Below are 20,837 nucleotides of genomic sequence, written 5' to 3'. Positions count from 1 at the left end.
TCTGTTTTGGATAATTTGTAATCTCTTTGCTATAGACATACCACAATTTCCCCAAACAACATTACAATATTCAAGGTGAGGAAGTACAATTGCATTATAAACCATATTCAAAATATCTGTAGAAATAAAATTAGATTTACATTTCTTCAACATAAACATACCTTTAAGAGATTTCTTACGAACTTGATCAATTTGCTGATTCCATGTCAATGTGTCATCAATGATGACACCTAAATGTTTACATTCATTAACTTGTTTAATATTAGCACCATTTATAGTTACAGAAACATTGTGAATATCATCTTTAACAGATTGCAAACGTTGCCTAGATCCTATGAGCATGAATTCAGATTTATCAGTGTTAAGACTAAGTTTGTTGCTTTTCAGCCAATTACTTATTATATCAAGATCCTCATTTATACAATTCATGATTTCCTTAGTTGAGTTAGAAGCATAATAGATTACAGTATCATCAGCATACATATTAACCTTACAGTGTGTGACATAATTTGGCAAATCATTAATATAAATAAGAAAAGCAAGTGGGCCATCGATTGACCCTTGTGGCATTCCACATGTTATTTCACATGTATCAGATAGAGTACCATTAACAGTAGTACATTGAGAACGTCCTGTTAGATAACTTTCAAACCACTGAATACAATGTTTACCAATACCATATAATTTAAGTTTATCTAAGAAAATTTCATGGTTTACTGTATCAAAAGCCTTCTTTAGATCAAGTGAACAAAGACCAATTAGATTTCCCTTATCTATTTCATTATACCAATCTTCAGTAATGTTAATTAGGGCAGAACTGGTGGAGTGAGATGGACGGAAACCTGATTGATTAATGTTGATTAATTTGTTATCATTTAAGTAATTATATAACTGATCAAAAACAGCCCTTTCAGCAATTTTAGAAATAACAAAACAAGAATTGAAATTGGCCTATAGTTGCTAGGGTCACTAGGATCCCCAGCCTTAAAAACAGGAATTATTTTAGCTCTTTTCCAACAACTTGGGAATTTACATGTTGTGAAAGAGTGATTAATTAGATGAGTGATTATTGGTGTAATGACAGGAGCAGCTAATTTAAGTAGTTTAGATGGTATATTGTCCAAGCCAGTGGCTTTGTCATCAGATAATTTTGTTAATTGATTGAATACATAATCATCATTCACATGAACTAAGTTAAAGGTAGGTTTCTTAATATTACTAGTTTTCATATAAAAAAAAAAAATCATTTTCATCAATATTATCAGCAAGTTTTGAACCTATTTCTGAAAAGAATTTATTTAATTCATCAGCTTTGTCTTTAGATTCAGTTACAGGACCATCTTTAGTATTAATGGAGGGAATTTTGGTATCTTTATTTTTAGATGGAACAACATGTCTAAGGTGTTCCCATGTCTTTTTAATGTTATTTTTATGTTTATTGAAACCTTGATTTAAGAATTCTTTCTTTTTACTCTTTATAATCTTATTAGTATTATTTCTAGCTTTCTTGTAATTTTCCCAACAAGAGTGATCATTACCTGATTTAATATAACCTTCAGTCTGTCTTCGTCACAAGCATCATATCAAGAACCTCATTAGTCATCCATGGTGAAGTTTTCACTAATTCTACTCTTTTTAAACGGTACATGTTTGTCAATAACATCTAAGAATATTTCCTCAAAAAGTTCAGCAGATACTTCAACATCACCAGTATCAATTACAGGATTCCAATCAGTTAGAGCTAAATCTTGCAAGAAGTCTTGCTCATTAAAATTCTTATAAGAACGAGATATTTTATAATTATGATCATGCTTATTACTACTGTCTATATTTACTTTACTACCAACACTATTTTTAATTTTACCAAGAATTGCATATGTAACTGAATGATCACTTATACCAGCATGTATAACACCTGACTTACAAACTTTTGAGGCATTAGAACAGTAAATTACATCAAGAAGTGTTTCACTAGTTTCAGTTATCCTGGTAGGTTCTGTTATAATTTGTTTGAGATTAAAACTTTCACTGATATAATTAAGTCTTTTAGTATAACAGTGGGGTGTGGTTGTCAAAAGATCGCAATTAAGGTCACCCATTAGGATATAATCCTTTCCTTCAGATTCAATAACTTGAAGAAGTTGTTGAAGATGATCAAATAAATCAATACGTGAACCAGGCACTCTATACCATAATACAACAATAGTGGGTTTCCTTTTCAAAGGCATTAATTCAATAGTTAACAGCTCAAGTTTCTCAGAACTTAAATCATCTCTTACAACATGCGTACAATGCTTATTTACATAAAATGCTACACCACCTCTGTGATTAGTATTGCACTTTCTATCCTTCCTATAAACATAAAAGTTATCAACATTAATATAATTATCAGTAACATTATCAGACAGGAATGTTTCATTAAGTCAAAAAACATCAAAAGAGTTGGAACTTAAAATATGCTTCAACTCATCAAAGTGTTCAATCAAGCTACAAATATTGAGTTGTCCAATAATTAGACCAGTACTTAAATCACGAAGAACCTTGTATGCATCTTGGATATTAATGGTTGAAACAGGATTATGGGATACATTTTGAGAACTATTTGTTGTATTGTCAGCACTTATCTGTTTACCAAAGTCATGTGAGTCAACAGAAATAACAGTATCTACATGTACATCAATACTACCAGTATATTGGTTGGATACACTATCAATATCACTTGTATTGTTATCACTGTAATTATCAATATCATTATTTATTAAGTTATTAACATTAAGATTGTTTATATCATCATCATTTACATTATTTCTAACATCACTATTTACATTATAATTTAGTTTGTCATTGTTCACACTTTTCTTTACAACTAATAGTACATCACCATTTTGTATATCATCATTATTCATACCTTTGTTTACATCATCACCATTTTTTATAGAGTTGTTTACATAATCATTGTTTATACTTATGTTTAGAGCATCACCATTTTTTATAGAGTTGTTTACATTATCACTTACATTATCATTGTTTGTACCTTTGTTTACATCATCATTATTTATAAAGTTTTTACATTATCATATACATCATCATTATTTACTAAGTTTTTTATATTATCACTATGAACATTATCGGGTTTGCACCGTTGTTTAAATCACTACTGTTCATGTTACTGTTAGCGTCAGTATTTTCAACATTTTTCTTTGGTGAATGATGGCCTATGTTATGGGGAGGGGACTGATCCTCTCTGCAATTGTCATCATCATGATCCATATTAACTAAATCATCAGAAGCATTGTTGGAAGGTTTGGAAGAGATACTATTTGCACACTGACCAACAAAGTTGGGCATAGAACTAATTGGATTATCACAAACAAGGGCCTCATTGTCATCATTGCAAATAAAATCACTTTCAGAGACAACACAATCATTACCACAAAGACATTCATGTAAGCAATTTTGATTTGAAGAGTCAATTTGAACATAAGAGTCATTAATGGAAGTTAGCGGAATTGTCCTGACTGTAGATATGTTAACCATGGAGGGAAGTGAAAAAAACTTAACTGCCCGGGTAATGTAATCTCGGACGGGTACCAGCGAACCCATCCGAAAATGCCAGCCTTATTCCCTATAATATCACGATGAGCAATCTGCACTGCTATAGTATTACTTGGACTAATACTTTTGAGTTTATTCAATATTATTAAGTGTCTGTCAAATCATGGGCAAATATATTGAACTAAAATCACTCAACTGCTGATACCACATTCCCTTCATGTTTACCCTTTTGTATGCCTCACCATGCTTTGCTACAAGCTGTCAAGCCATAGACAAACCTAGTTTCCTGCAGTTTACAAACCTTCATAGGAAATGTGTATATGCTGATATTCCAGCATAATTGAGTTCAAGTTCAGATATAATTTGACATCTTACTGGTGTTTTCCATGGCAATACATGCAGCAGCAAATTTTCTGCAATGTTCCTGCAGAAAGATTTTCTGTGACACAGTGGGAAAATGCACCCCCCCCCCAAAAAATCCCACTTCAAATCAAATATACTTGATCAGACTTGCCTTCGACCATGTTTCTCAAAATTGAAGCTAAGAATGCTAAAATAATCCTGGAAAAGCTGGGGTAGAGATGACTGATAAAACTGATAAAGAAAACAGATAAAATAGAACTACAGGTCCAAATCCATTTAGATGTTTATATCTCTGACTCAGTGAAGTGCAAAGCAACACCAGGAAAAGCTCATTCCCAAAATTGCAGTTGATTCTGATTTTGCGTTTCCAAGTTATGCATAATTATGTGGATTACACTGCTCCATAAACAATGTGTTGTAAATGAAATTCAAATTTCACAATATATTATACAGTATATTTTGTAGGACTTGAGAGCACATCAGACACACCAAATTGCATTCTGAATATGAGGAATGTCCTTCTGATATCAAGTAATTTAGATTTTATTTGAATTCGCAATATACATTTCCAATTACAAATTTTATGGCAAATTAATAAACATTGATATTTTTGACATTTAACAGTAAATATAAATCTCAAAGTAAATATAAATCTAATGATATGTATGAGGAAAAGCAGACCATCATTTGAAAATTTTGACCTTTCATATTGAAGATACACATTTTTTTTATCCCAAAGACAAAAACATCAAGTTATCAAGGTTTTTAAATCAAAATATTGTGAATTGTTTTTCAGAATCACAATAGTATAATCACATCTGATTACATAAATACTCCCTGATTCTGAGTGATACAAAAACCTTTTGTATACATATTATTATACAATTTGAGCTGTTCCTAGCCTGGATGGAAGTAGGATGGAGTGTCCAATCTCTGATGATGGTTTAATTAAATCTATCTCTGAGGGAAGCGTGAGGGTTGTGCGCACTTAAAACCGGTTTAACCCACCAGAGTCTGGTCCTAAGTCCAGAGACCTCAGAGAATCAATTGATGCCTACCCAAGACAAGGAGATATGCAGTTCAAGAAATACTTCCCAAGACACCTTCAAAGAGGCATATAATGGAGTGCTCATCTGTATAACGGTGAAATAAGGCTCCGAAGGTGACTGCGCTGGTGCTCTAACAATGAATTACTTCTCTAATAATGAGATAAACATTGTTTGAAAAAAACACTCACTTTTCCCCCTGAAATGTGTAATTTTAAACTAATTTATACAAATCCAAACATAGTGATTTGATTATAAGGATAGGCCGGAGGTCCTATATTCAACATTTCCGATAGACATTTTTAAAATGTGATTTGTTGGTCTCTAATGGCAGCATTGACAGCAATGGTTGTAACCTAAATTGTAATTTTATAAAATCCATTATAAAATCCACAATGACCAAACATACAAAACAAAATAATTATGGTCTACACTACATCACTTTTAACAGCAACACCACCACTAGCACTACTGAAAGGCACACAATCACCAAAACCACTCTTAATTACGGCAGTAACACCAGCAAATAATGCTAACGGCATCGATATACATCACAGATGATCAATCGGGCAGTACCAAATTACCAACGGTACCCCAAATTAATCTAAAATGCTGTAATTTTAATGGATTCAGCAGGTAGCTTTTGAGGTTATGACATTTACAGTACAACCTGTATAAATGTTATTAAATAATGCATTTTGTGGGCTTTCTCTGCTCAACAGAATGCTATATATTATATAAGTGATGTAAGTGTTTTGTATTTCAATGTCACTCACAACCTTCTTGTGTGATGTACAAATGTACCCTGATTAATTAGATCATTGTTTATATCTTACATTTAAAACTATTTCATAAGAGATGGGAATCCCCTCTGATGATGTCGAATCACAATAACAAAGTCAGTCAGACCTATTTATGGATCGGGAATTCCCCAAATTACAAATCATCATTGTATTGCATCATATGGGGAAACCTGTTGCTAAAATAATGTGAATGTAAAAGAATGAACTTTTTAGAACTGAGAATTTCCAGTTTTTACAAGTTTTGTGTAATAAAGAGAAGCAAGAGATTGCTGTGGCAGATTTTTATAGAAGTGTTGTTGTAGTCTATGTACCTTAAAAGAAAGGTACTTGAGCGCCAGTCCTTTTGCATAGCCAATAATGTGCTATTAAATCCAGAAATAACGAAGGAGATCGGGATCTTTCCTAAAAGGTAATATGTTCTTCTTTCGACTTGCTGATTTATGAAACAACACATCTGTCAGTGTAAGTGGAACTGTGTGGATCAATGCCTATTCGTGAAAAAAGTGAGTGAATGGTGAAATTTTTGGAAATTGTCATCTGTGCAAGGATTTTGAACACAAAGGATGTATATTATATCAGGGAAACTGTCTCCAAGTCTACAGCAGACTGTGACATACACTTGGAAAATATTTCAGGGCTAGTCATCTGAAACTTAATAATCAGCAAGAAGATGACTGCTGGTTAAGTAAACGTTGTAAATCATTGATTGTGTGCATTCATGTTTATACATATGCAAGAATATTGTCCAATCATATAGGGTCCACAACTTATAAGTTCCCCCCTAAATACTTTTTAGAATAAATCGAAAAATATTTGACAAAATGCAAGCGTGTAAAAAGATATGGGTAGCCTTATTTGTTTTACACATATGGGCCAAATTACAGCATCACACGTCATTGCGTTCAGTCACAATGGTTCATTATGTAAAAAAGAGACGGTTTACACAGTCTTAAAAGTTGCATCTGAGTCCATAGGAGTTAACTCTCAAACAATACAGTTGGAAAGGTCTATTCATGTGATTGTTAAAGAAAACCTGATTGCTATGGACTCAGGTGCATTTTTTAAAACTGCATCTTTTCTTACACAATTAACCATTGCATCTGAACGCAATGACGTGTGACACTATAAATTAGTCCACATGTGTAAAACAAATAGGGCTACATTTTTACATTTTGTGAAATATTTTTCGACTTATTTAAAAAAGTATTAGGGGGAACTTATAAGTTGTGGACCCTATGAATACTATTTATTAAAGATTCAAATTTTGTTACCGGTAATTTATACCATCAGTGTGTTTGTTTGTTGAGCATTTTGAAGTGAATGTGGGTAAAAGGTGTTTTTGGCCTTGGGTTGCTGATAATTGGCACATACCGGTAATAATGTTGATTGAAAAAGATTCAAGATGGTTTAATGAAAAGATTTGTCTTATATTGATACATACTTACTGGAATCATTTTCATTCTGCAAAATACCTAGTGTGAAAGGTCACTACTGAAACATTGGATGGTAGGTACAAGTCATTCAGACAGCACACCCATGAAACACATGAAATAATTTTTCTAGCTACTGTTCAGCACAATCTAGGAGTGCAGCGTGTCTTTTGAAATGAAATTATTCAAGGCACATCCATATAGTACATCTTGAAATCCCCACATTAGTAATGTGGACATTACACATGTATATCGCGTTGGATGCGGAAATGAGTACTTTAATGTTCCAGACTGAATGCTTCCCATTCTTAGATTGATCTGTATGGCATGCTGGATGTAGCCGACTCAGTCAGGGTAGCAGGTAAAAATGCAGAATTTTCCCCTTTACATGTATATGTCAAGCTTACCACTCTCCAGTACTACTAAAAACCCTATTACTGTACATCAACCTGTTAAATGTACATCAAGCTCCATCTGAATTCAAAACCAGTGACTGATTGGTGCTTTGGGTTTCTGAAGCTAGTGGAATAGTACAATCTGGTAATATGAATTACATAAACAGCACAGATTAAATTCAATTGAGCTCCCATACCTCAAATGAGTGAATAACCAAGATCAGTATTATAACTATATGAATTGTAAATCAGATGGAGGTCACATTCTATAATGAATGATGTTGAAAATGAGAGGAAAAATTAAGCTTTATTTTGATACAAATAGCTTTCCAGCACCAGCAGCTCAAAAAATAAAAACAAAAATTCATGCCCTTAAAAAGAGAAAAAAATAAAATAAAAATAAAAGTAAATTTCGGTACTTATATAGCACCTTACCACAGATCACGGACTGTTCAAAGCGCTGTAATTTCGCTGCCATGGTGAATCATCACAATCAGATCGCATCAACTAGGCATTGTGCAGCCAGAATAGCGCAAACCTATCCGCACTCAGATTGTAACATCCACCATTTATCTGTGCAGGTCCCCAAATTCCATTGGGTGAAGGAAGTTTTTGATAACCAAACAACTAATCACCGATTTTTAGAAAGCAGGAGGAAACTGGAGATCCCGGAGAAAACCTGCAAGAGCGAGCATGGAGTAGGGATACACCAAGTGCACGTGAGTCCTTGGGCCGCGCCGGGGCTTGAACCCGGGACCTCAGTGGTGCAAAGCGAGGGAATTACCGATATTTCCTTGTGCTGTTTCATACATTAAAAACCAAGAAAGTTTCAGAGACCTTTGCCCCTGCACCCCCTTCCCCCAACCACCCCTGTCCCGGGCCCCTGTCCCATGCACCACCATGTTAATTGCCATCTCTCAAATATGTAAGCGTCATATATATGAGAAAAAAGTGTATTTACCTGTATTCTGTATATTATTGTGTTATTTTACATGGATCATACTGGATTATAGTCAGTGTCCTTCATGGTTTGGAATGTCGCTAATCATGTGAAAAAATAAAGGGCTTAAAGAAAACAAAAATATTGATAAAACATATACTGCACAATACTTTCTATTCAGTGATGGGTGTAGTGAACATAGTTTCTTCTTTTGCATTCCTTTACAGATTTGCTTGCTTCATTTGCCACGTTCAAAAAATAATATGACTTTTGAACAAATTTGTACATTTTAAGAGAATCACATGTACATGTGTCTACAAACATAATTATTTTATGCCAATTAAATACAGCGTCAGACAGATTTATATACTTCTTTGGGAAGTCAAGAAGCTAATTCAACATCCTCCCCCATCTCAAGCAGACTCCCAAGCATTTATGTTATGTTAAAAGAAGCAACAGAAATATTGGTGGTTCATTTACATTGGCTAAGTATGCTCTTCTTTTGGCATCTAATTACAGGCTTGCCATCTGTTTTTGTGAACAGCCAGGAGCTAAGTGAACAGAATGTTTGCTTGTTGTGAAGACAAGATATTAATCTGTGTTGAAAATTGAGATCATTATCAGGCGTAGTAAAAAATACTAGTGAAAAATATTGCAAAAGTGGAGATGCTCACACTCCTTTAATTTGCATGCAGTATATCCACTTGATTTTATTTAGTAAGGCTTGGTAGGACAGTGTCACTGTAGGGATGCACCATTAGATATTATCGGGGGGTGGGGGCTAGGGAGTTTGGGTCAGGCAGAAATTTTTTCGCTGCCTTTGGAGGCTAAGTTGTATTTTTCAATTTTAATGTATACCTTTATACAGAGCTGGGTAGGGAAAATTTTTTTTTTTGCTCATCAATGAGGCAAAATGTTTTTTTACTCATCAGTGAGGCAAAACTTTTTTTTTTCAAAAAACTTTCCTAGGCCCCCCGATAATATCTAATTGTGCGTCCCTGAAATTTAAAGGGATAGTCATTTTACCAGTGATTTCAATTTTGACATAATGAAAACCAAACATGAAAGTTTTTCATACCAAAATTTCACAACTTCAATTCAAGTAGAAAGGTGAACATAAAAAAATGCCTGCAGTCCTGTACACATAATGAAATCAAAGTCATTAATGTCATATACTGAGGGGTGAGGGCGCCTTAATATGAATAAACAGTTTCAAGTCATATTCATCAGTACATGGTCAATTTTTGTAACCACAACTTTTGTACTCGTTCAAAATACTGATAAGTTAAGTTTTGGTTGTCAAAATTAAATGACTGTACACGTATTCCTTCCACCCATGCAAATGTTGGAAATTTTTTTAGTGCAAAAAAAATATCACATGAAAATTACCATTTCAACAGTAAAATGTTCAGCGGAAAGATGAATCACACATCTTTCCCTTGTTCGTGTATATTGATATACATGTATAAGAGTAACAATTAAGCATCATTAATTTGATCTTGTGCGCTACTTATAATGTTTGAATTTTTCTATGTTCCAGTGTATGATGCATAAGCCGCTTCCCTTGTTAGTAACTTGTCCTCAGAGGGTCTTAGGCAACATGCACAGAGAGAAAAACAACTCATCAGCCAATTTTTGATACCACCCACTTAACTTTTATTTTTGGCGGAAATAGCTGAAACGCACAAACCTGACCGCTTCAGCCGAAAAAGTGAATGAGGAGGAAAGGGAAAAAACGTGAAATACCCAGACACTCGCTAACTAGAGATCCGATTGGTCCAAGCCTAGCAAGGTCGTAAGGCAGCCAATCAAGAATGATGAGGTAAACAGCCCCACCGCAGTTACTACCTCACAAGGGTGACATTACTGATATGGCTTGAGCTGGGGCAATTAATACAAACTGCCTTACTCCCCCCGAACAGCGAGAAAAAACCCAGCCAAAACCAAACCAAACAGGGAGACCCCATGGAGACAAAAACGCTTTTGAATAGACAAGCTATTAAAAACTGCACATAATGCTTTTCTGAAAAACACATGAAATGTTTGCAAAATAAAACACACTTAGATTGAACCAGAATAAAATTAGTTCAACATCTTATTGTGTCTGTCTGTTGGCATGGCCATATATGTATCACTCTCTTCGTATACAATTATATGGTGGGGTTTTTAATACAATTTATATTTGAACAATAATTAAATTTAATTTCAAGCACCTTTGAGGAAGCTAACGGGAACTACACGTGCAGAGTCTGCATAGGGCATTCCTCTAACAGTATGCTGCAAGACGATCTCTAAGGGAAGACTTGCAATTGATGTGGTGTCAGATTCTAATATCTATGTTAACCTGTGGCATACCTGGCATTATCTCATGGCACTAATACTATAGTTAACCCCAAAGCAGTTTTGTCTACAGATTGTCTAATGTACGTGACATCCATAAATTGGTTATTACTAAAATGAAATGAGAACCAATTTTTAACTTGGGTTTTAAACGTTTGTTGCGAATGCATGTGAGATGTTTTCTTGAGATTATATAGTTTAGTTTATGAGTGGGCAGGCATAAATCAATGGGTTAGGAAGATTTTCAACATGGGTAAGGGGATGGACAGAACCAAATATTGTTGATGACATGTTTCTAGGGGCTCCCCTCGGCACCAGAATATTTGGCAAAATATAGGTCAAATAGAAACAATTTTCTGGTATTTGATCAGTTTTGTTACTTCACCAGGAATTATTGGGGAGATGAAGGGTAATCGAGCCCCACACCCAAATTATCGGGAGACTGATCCCCCGCTCCGCTAGCCTGATCCCTAAAGTCTATGATAATATACATGTAGGAACCTATGTACACCTAACACACACAAGCACACCCCTTAAAGCCATAATGTGTGATTTGCTCTACAGCAATACCCTTATTTTTTTTTGAATTTCTACTTTTTGCATGATTATAATGCCCAATGGTGTACTAAAATTGTACCACGTGAAAGAGTAAGCCTAAAGTGCTTTAATTACAGCAAAATTTAAGTTTTTAGAACATGAATCCAGAGATCTCCGATTTTATTCTGTGATGGCATAACACCGTATCGCATACATGTGTATCATTGAATCACTGAATCAATGACGGACATACATTGTACATAAACTGTGTACATACCGCCATTCGCTGACGTTTGTACATCCCGGCTGTGTGACGCTCCATCAATAATCATGATAATAATATGATCGGCGAGGTAATACATGCATTGTAGGTGCTGGAATGAAATAGCCATTTTCTTCGTTTTACCTCATTTTAAATGGACAATGTGATCAGTGAAATGTAACCATCAAATAGGAATATATTCTTACAATTGCTTTAATATTCAAATATGCAGCCCTACAAGCACATAATTGTATACACAAAATGTACAAATGTCACACCCACATTTACCCCTCCCCTCTCTATTCAGCTATATTTCTTCAACATCTCTAGACTCCTACACACACTAAGACATGTTATGAGCACACTCTAAAAGGACACCGACAATTATGGTCCGATTTTAAATAAACTCCTCAACGAAAGTTTGGAAAGTTTTTCAAGCATCTGTATCTCAATTATTTGTGACATATTCATATCGTGTTGCATATCACTGGATAGCTACAATACTCCTCTTTACAATGACACACCATTGGAAACAACAACATTTTTCACGACTGAGTACACGCCTTGTGAATGTAGTGAGGTCTCAAAATGAATGTGCCAAATTGACCATTATTCTGTGCTCAAACAAAGCTAGCCACTAACCTCAATAGCGGGTGGAAAAACCACAGGCAGCCACAATAGTCAGGCGCTTTCTCCTCATGCTGCTCACCGACCTGGTTACCTGTTACTGTGGGATGGAATTCCATTCTTCCACAAGGATTCGCCGCAGGTCATTCAATGTGGTTGCCTATGGGCTTCTTTGGCACACACAGCACGATCAAGCTGGTCCCACAAGTGTTCAATCGGGTTGAGGTCTGGCCCAGGTCTGGCCTGATGGCAGGCCATTTTGACTCTACTCCCATATTCTGTAGGTAGTCGTTGACTACCGTGGCTATAATGGGACGGCGGTGTCATCTTGGAGGATTGCATTAGGTCCCAGATTGTGAAGTTATGGGATTGCAGCTTGCTGCACAGAATAATGGTCAATTTGGCAAATTCATTTTGAGACCCCACTACAATCACAAGGCATGTACTCAGCCGTGAAAAATGTTATTGTTTCAAATGGGGTGTCATTGTAAAGGGAGTATTGTAGCTATCCAGTGATATGCAACACGATATGAATATGTCACAAATAATTGGAGATACAGATGCTTGAAAAAACTTTCCAAACTTTTGTTGAGGAGTTTATATTTCAACACTATTGAACAGTGTATATTATTTTATGTTGTCGGTTGGCCACATTATAAACAGGGATCACCGGCGGCGTATCCAGGACTGCCCCCCCCCCGGTGCTGTGTAAAGTTAATGACCAAAATGGAGGTCCAAGGGCTGGTCCCCTGGCTGGGGTCCCCCTGGTGTGGGTTGCAAGGGGGCAGCATTGTGCATTTCTGAACTCAATTCGCATGATTTGGTGCATACTTTTTTCTTTCTTTCGTTTCTCTCCTCTCTCTCTCTCTCTCTCTTTTGTTTGTTTGTTGCTGCAGCCACCAAAGCATCCCCTCTGGATCTGCGCATGGCAGGACTAGTTCATCACAAATCCACAAATCGATTCTAGCATTCTTATAAAAAGACTTTACATGATTCCAAGTTGATTGTTGCAATTTGCCAATGTCTACTCTGTACAAATACTAGAATCAAATAATTTCTCTCATATTCCTTAGCAAGATAGATGTCTTTATAATGTTTCTCAAAAAAGAGCCAAGAACCAATCTGATTTGAGAACCTTAAAAGCCAACAAATTGGCGAGAATCATTTGGTCGCAATTATGCATATACATGGTTTGAGAACATTGAAACCCTGTTGCAGAAGTCATTGTCCATCCATCTCATCTTCATCACACTTTGCTGGAATCAAAATTGATCTGTGTAAACTTATCAACTTACTTACTGATCATATCAACCCAGAGAACCAAGTATAATAATTTCACCCCTTGTGAATTGTGTATTTCATACATATATGAATAAATGAATACTTGTTAAGCTTCAACAATTACTTTCATGATATTGGGTGATCGGTGCATTACATCGGCGGATGAAGGAAAAATCGGCCGATGCAGATCACTACCGATAAGCTAATAATCGGCCCGATTCGGAAGCTACCGATCTGATCGGTCAGTCTCTATGCAGTTCTGATACCTATTTCCGCTACGAATGTTGCAAACATCATTCAAAGCTAATACAGAATCTTCTGGTCTTTTGCAGCATGCCTCTGTGGCTCAGTTGGTTTAGGGCGTTGTGCTAGTTTTACCAAGTTTGCCTGTTCAAATCTAATCAGATGCACTGGTTGTTGGGGTTTTCTCAACGTTGGCTGGTCTGGGTAAATTTGTTTATCCTATCAATCAAGAGAACTAAGTATAATAATTTCAAACTGATATGTAACTGACAAGAATCAAGTTGTGACTTAACCTGAGCAGAATGTACCTGATGATTCCTGTTAGCTAGAAACATCATTGCAAGAATCAATTGTGTGATTCTTGATACAAATCTTACCTTATCTTTGCAGTCAACATGTACTTTGCCTGAATCCAGTACCCTTTGTAAGGCTGCAAGATTCCCTTGAAGGGCAGCAAGGTGCAACTGCTGATCAGACTTGGATTCTTTCTGTTATAAACAAAAGACAGAAAATGTGCTATTTTATTTTTTTTTAAACCACTGAGCAATGTATGTTTGTGATGCATACATTCATATGAAATTTAAAATATTCAAACTTGAGAATAATTAGAGAGAAGTGCCAGTCAGGCAGAGCTTGGAATGAATATAGGCCTATACCAGTGTTTTAAAGGATGTCTATACCGCATACCGGTACCAAAATTTGTGCATTGTGCAAAGGTCAACTAACATTTTTAACACAAAATTAGTTTCAAATTGCATTGCATCAATTTGGTTTACATATTGTTCACTAATTTGAGTCTACCCACATAAACCTTGGCAACACTACACATCTTATGGTGCCTATGTTCCACCATGGGACAAATTTAAAAGCCAAAGAAATCTCTAACATTGAGAAATTGGAGGGGAGGGTATTGGCATTGCCAGGACTTTTTCAGAAGGTGAAAAGGCAACTTAAACTTTCAATGGGGCAAACTTTGATGAAAATGGTCAAAAATGGGTTCAGAGGTACAAAAGAAGGCCCAAAATCTTAAATGCTGGGTGGTCAGCATCCCACAGCACAGGGAGGAATGTGTGGAGCAAGACTTCTGACGGGGGCAGCCTTCCTTCCCCTTGGCTATGTCCCCGGGGAAGGGTGATATTCAGGGAGGAGGCCCTGTTTCAAATGAGCTCATGACAGACTTGTTTTACAGTTTATGTATTGCAATAATATGGATTGCAAAGTACAAATTTTTTTTTTTTAAATGTAGAATTTTGTATTGAAATACAAAGATATTTCAGGTATATGTGCTATAGCTCAAAGTCCAAAATTTTATTAACATTTCTGTCAATTTTGTTTGAATCCATAACAAACTATTCCTAAATTAACAACAAAGTTTCACTGACACTAAAATAAAAACCTTATTTTGCCTAAAATATCATAGAGCCTGCACAAAAAATATGTTCTTTTACACACATTTACTGCTTTCACAATGTCACAACAATTTTATGATCCATGTAAAAGATTTCACAGTCTGCTGCTTTTTAACTTTTAATGTCAGTGTTGTTTAATAACAATTTCCTTCAACAATAAATCTGTTATGTCTCCTCCTCCCCTGGGGTGTGACATATGGTGACCTAAAGCAGCATGAATGGAATAGATTGCCTGACCTTAGGTGACCTCTCTCAGCTACTTGCAACTCAATTTAGTATCCCTGTAATTGTATTTGAGCATTATATTTTCGCTGCATTAAAATTTTGCTTCAGTGACTAGATTCATCAGGTTTGTCCTTCAAATAGCAATTTTTGCTTGATAAAACCAGTAAGTTTTTACTTACTAATATTTTGTCCATCTCATTGGAGGATTTTATCAGATCTGATCATCTGATCCACAGGGCATTCGAGCAAGAACAAAGTAAGTCAGCCATATCTGATCATGTGGCAAGGGCAAATCATGTCTTCAACTGGGAGGACTCTCAGATACTTGGCAGGGGGACAAAAGCATGAATCTAGAGAGGAAGGCACTTAATTACCTAAAGTCACATGACCCACTTTTGAAGAATGGAAAAGAGACTATAGACAACCGGAAGTCAGATTCCCTGAAAAGCGGATCAGATGCTCAGTGGGATGGACAAAATATCGTTCTGGTGCACCAGAACAAAATTACAACACATTGTCTATGGAGCAGTGTAATACACATAATCATGCGTAACTCATAAGCGCAAAATCGGAATCAACTGAAATTTTGGAAATAAGCTTTTTTCGTGGATATCTACTGAAATGTCATAAAAAGAGGATGCTAGGATCACGAAATCCTCCTTTAAGGGGGGTACTATACCCTCGATAAATTTGTGTCTAGTTTTGCATTTTTCTCAAAAACTAAATACATGTAACACTCTGGTAACAAAAGTTATGTATATAGGGGCAAGGAATCCAATTACTACACTGGAATTTTAGTGACCCAAGACAAGCGGTTCGTTATTTATGATAAGAAATAAGGTACCGCTTGGATGTACCTCATTCACAATGAACCTTGAGATCTCACAAGTGTGGACTTTATTTTCCAAAATATTTGAGCAGTGCACAAACACCGCAAGGCCTATGCAAGGGAAAAAATTATTGTAACGTGCATGCAAATTACGCTAATCAACTGCAGTCTTGAAATTCGCAAAATGTCATGCACACAGATATTTCATGCTTTACAGTATACATGTTGTAGTACAATGTAGGCCCTATATTCCCTATGCTGCCTGCAAAAGCACATACTTGGAGAAAAAATAAACGGCAATTGCCTTGGGTCACTGGTGCCCCACGCCTTTGCCTTGCTGCCCCTCAAAATGTGTAACTTTGGATGTACTCTTTAGCATGTGATTGCCTTGGTGCCCTCACAAATGCCAAAATGAACTTTTCCCCTGCACACTTAATTGCAAAATATGTAATTTTGCCTTTCTGGGAACTAACAAGCCAATTTGAGCAGATAAAAAAACTGTTGGTTTTAAACATTTACATTTGTGACCATCCGCCAGCACAACTGAGCCCTGAAGTTACCAATCATCATTTTTGAGATATTCAACCAAAATATTTTGCTTGAAATTAGCTTTAAAATGATGTATATCATGTCTATTGTACTTGACATTTAAGTTCAATGGAGCATATCTCAATAGTGGCACTGGCAACAATCAACATCCCAGCTCAGTTGTGATGGATGGTCACATTTGTACAATGTACATATACTACATGTAGGGTAGGGTAAAAGCTTTGGATGCAAATTTCTGCATAAAAAAAACCAATACATAACTTTTAAGCACTGCTAATAATGCTAATTTGTACACACATGCCGGGGGTGGTCACTCGCTGAAAAGTGACCCTAAACGTCGAACTTGAAGTTGAAAATGATACCATAAATGTCGAAATTTTACCTGAAAAGCACCCTTTTTTCTAAAAAATGTCAACAATGCCACAAGGCCAAAAATCAACCCTTTTTCAAAGTTTTTGGGGACACTTTGGTATGAAAATGACCCCCCCCCCCCAGGGGACGCATGCCCTAGCACTTAAAGTCATGCTGAAATTTTGACCAGTACAATGTACATGTACACCACTGAAATGGGGAGGGGGTACACTGACTTTGCATGTCTTACACAAACACTTGTCGATAAATTGTAAACAAGTTTGTGGACCAGATTCCCAGGCTGTTCCAAGAACCTGGCTATATCACTGGTTGTCAGTCATTGCGCAATAACTTGCCGTATTTCATGTCAGTAAGATTTGAGAAATAGGTTTTATTGAGTACCGTACCGGCATAAATACGCAAGCGCTGTAACCATGAAGTACGGACTGTACGGTATTAAATTGAATTAAATTTACGTCCATGCACGGAAGTTAGGTGTTGACTTTGTAACGTAAGTAATTACCTTGAGTGACATCTTTTTTCATGGACCAACCATTTGATAATCACATGTAATCAGGCACTGATGCTTCACTTTATTCCGAGCTGTACCTGGCTGGCTGGCACGTAATAGTTCGTCTGGGATGGCACACTGCACTGGAGAGACTCAAGTCAGGAGTAAAACATGAAGGTGGTGCTCGAATCCAATCACAATTTATTATGTGTCAATATTAAACGTTGTTGATTTCAAAAAGGGTTGATTGATGTATCATGTAAGTAAGCTTAACATGCTTAAGTTAAGTCATCAGTTAATATTCCTTTATCAAACTTTATCTAGCAATAAATAGAGTTCCATTCGTTACAGAAACTGCACTAAAATGCCATGTCCTGTAATATCCAGTATATAGAAGAATTCAATGCACACGTAAAGCAATTCCAAGATGCCAATGCAATACTTTACTGTCAAGATTCCTGCATTGAGTGATGATGTTCAATGCTGAATGCAGACTCGATCGTACTCCGAGTGATTGAAGTCACGCCCACACGCCGCGGATTTGTCAGACCTCTTAGACCTGGACCTTTCCTCCCTATCAAAAGTTCCGCATCTGACTTTAAATCTAATATTTTATCTAATTTTGCTACGGGAAAATTGTGTCCATCCTACAAGCACTCGAGATAATAATCAATTAGCTTACTGTCATGACTGTTGTGCACCAGCATACCTGGCTGTTGAATTTGACACCTTTTGACCCCAGCAATGTTTTGGTAGTGTTACTATTGTATAGTCACATTAAATATCTCTACATTAGATGAATAATATAAATATCAAATTTGTTGTGCAAAAGCACATTTTTTAGAAATATACGTATAGTATTGTAATAATGTTGAATGTATGTTGAGGTAATATTTGTCCACAGTACTGGAGATTGTCAGAATAAGCATATTTAACAACATTTTATATTATTTTCTAAAAAATAAAAACGTCAGTGGTACCGTCATACGATGGCGCTATCGAAAACAATCAAATCTTCAGGCGGTATAGAACAGTCCTCGTTCATTGTGGCAACAGCACAACCAATTTAATCAAAACAGATGGCAACACTGCCTGGTTAAAATTTACGCTGCGCCAGTGGCGGGTGCATGGGGGGAATTCACCCAGTCAGAACTCGTCCCCCACCTTTGTTTCAATGGACATTTTATTGTGAAATGTCATTGTACAAGGAATACATTTAAAAAAAATTCCACATAGCCCCCGAATGAAAAGTATTTAATCTTTGTAATCACTCAATGTGTGAATTTTACATCCGACCTAGGTGCTATTAAATTTTTATGAGCCTTTTTATTTTGCATGTAAAGTCTATGGGGGTGACGATTAGAAATGGACGGCAATATTGAAAAACCCGCATTTTGGGCCATTTTAGACACTAAAATGCCCATAAAAAGAACAGCACTTAGTTCGCCACATGATGCTACCTGAGTGAGTACAAACATAATTAAATACATTTCATTCGGGGGCTATAGCAAAAAATGTCCTATACCTTAATGGTTATAGAACAAAGGTGCCCCCCCCTCAGTAAAAATTCAAAATGACCAAAATTTCAACTTTTTTAGTGCAGCCAATTTAAATTTGGTGATCAAGTTTGCCCCCGAAAAATTCCTGGCGCCGCCACTGCTGCCTTGCACATGTAGGCCTACATTGTTTTCCGAAGTGGTGCATTTGGCTCTACCATACAAGGAATGGCATTCTGCATTTCAAATAATTTTTATTTTTATTTTTTTAAATTTGCGATAAATAAAAATTTTATGGCAAATTACTAAAATTTGATATTTTTTATGTAACAGTCCTGGAAGTAAACTTTATCAATTTAATGATATCCCTACTTAAAGTGTAGGCCTATGTAGTTGGAGGAAAAGCCGTTCATTATTTGAAAATGCTGACCTTTCGTATTGAAGATATACATTACATTCCCCCAAAAGACGTAAAATATTAAAGTTGATGAAATATAAACATCTACTTTCGACTATATTTATAAATACGTATTTATAAATACGCATGTGACCCATGGGTACGACCAACGCTCTGCAGGGTCTATTGTTCTTGTTTCCGATTAGAGCGCTGACATAATGGAAAATGTTGGCAATCAATATTCATGAGAGTGTACATTCAACGTCCAGTTTTCGAAATTGGGTGACTTGTGTTTGGCAGGTGTGAAATACATCTGACTGGGCGTTTTAATTACGTAACGAATAAAGGCATTGACATCATCGAATGGCTGCCCAGTGTTGTTATGTGTTTAGTTATTCTATAGGCCTAATAATTATTTTTAAATGTATTCATCATTCCTTTCTCCCCTTCTCTGTACTTATTCTTTCCTAGGCCTACACTTTATCACTCTCCTTGTCCCCTCTCACCCTCCCTATCTCATTCCCATCATTTTCCTTATATTTCTATTTATCTACTTGTCTTTATTAGATCTCTTCATTTCTTCCTCTTTCTCCCTTCCTCACGCCCTCTCTCATTCTCCATATCCACTCTTCCTCCCTCCTCCCCTCGCAAGACTTCTCTCAGGGGTGAATCTGTCCCTCCCCAACCCCCTCCACTCTTTGGGTACGCCACTATTTCTATACCAATCTCCTTCTTAAAATAAAATTAAATAGAAAAATTTGTTAAAAACAACATTTATAGGCCTATACTTATACTTACATGTATACGTATAGCGATTACCATTATTTATAGAGTAATATAGATATGTGGACATGGCAGCCTTAATACATTTTGATGTGTAATCGATCAGCAAGAGCATTCAATTTATTTAAATGAAGCGCCTAAAGTCAGGTGGGTGGTAAAGATGATTGCATCGACAGCTAAAGCCTCCTTTATAGACTTCTGACCCACACAAGCACACATTTGGGATACGTGAGAACAATGGTACCACTTTACACATGACTGCCCTTACACATGATATGACTGTACTGTGGTCACTTATTGATACTCGCCTGTTGTGTACAGCGTTAATATGATGCCGGATCAGTGACCAATTTAATGGCAGAACCCCTTTGTTCGAAAAAATGGTACCACTTTTATGAATAGCCTGTCGCAAACTCTAATCGGCATAAACGAACAAAGCATAATTACATAAGCTATTGCGACTCT

The 20,837-nt window shown here is 36.2% G+C and overlaps 1 protein-coding gene across 1 annotated transcript in view; it reads right to left on the bottom strand.

Annotated features, from left to right (window-relative positions):
* LOC140165723 (uncharacterized) overlaps window positions 1–18,185 on the bottom strand; it is a 66,842-nt gene extending 48,657 nt beyond the window's left edge. The window contains exons 1-2 of the mRNA XM_072189032.1: window positions 17,709–18,185; window positions 14,200–14,310 (exon numbers count right to left, since the gene is read on the bottom strand). Of these exons, the coding sequence (XP_072045133.1) occupies window positions 14,200–14,310; window positions 17,709–17,720 (123 nt within the window). The 5' untranslated portion in view covers window positions 17,721–18,185. The remainder of the gene's footprint in view (window positions 1–14,199; window positions 14,311–17,708) is intronic.
* Between the last annotated feature and the right edge of the window lie 2,652 nt (window positions 18,186–20,837).

This window comes from Amphiura filiformis, chromosome 12, assembly GCF_039555335.1.
Source record: "Amphiura filiformis chromosome 12, Afil_fr2py, whole genome shotgun sequence".
Lineage (NCBI taxonomy): Eukaryota > Metazoa > Echinodermata > Ophiuroidea > Amphilepidida > Amphiuridae > Amphiura > Amphiura filiformis.
This window is presented reverse-complemented; position numbering and strand designations above follow the sequence as displayed.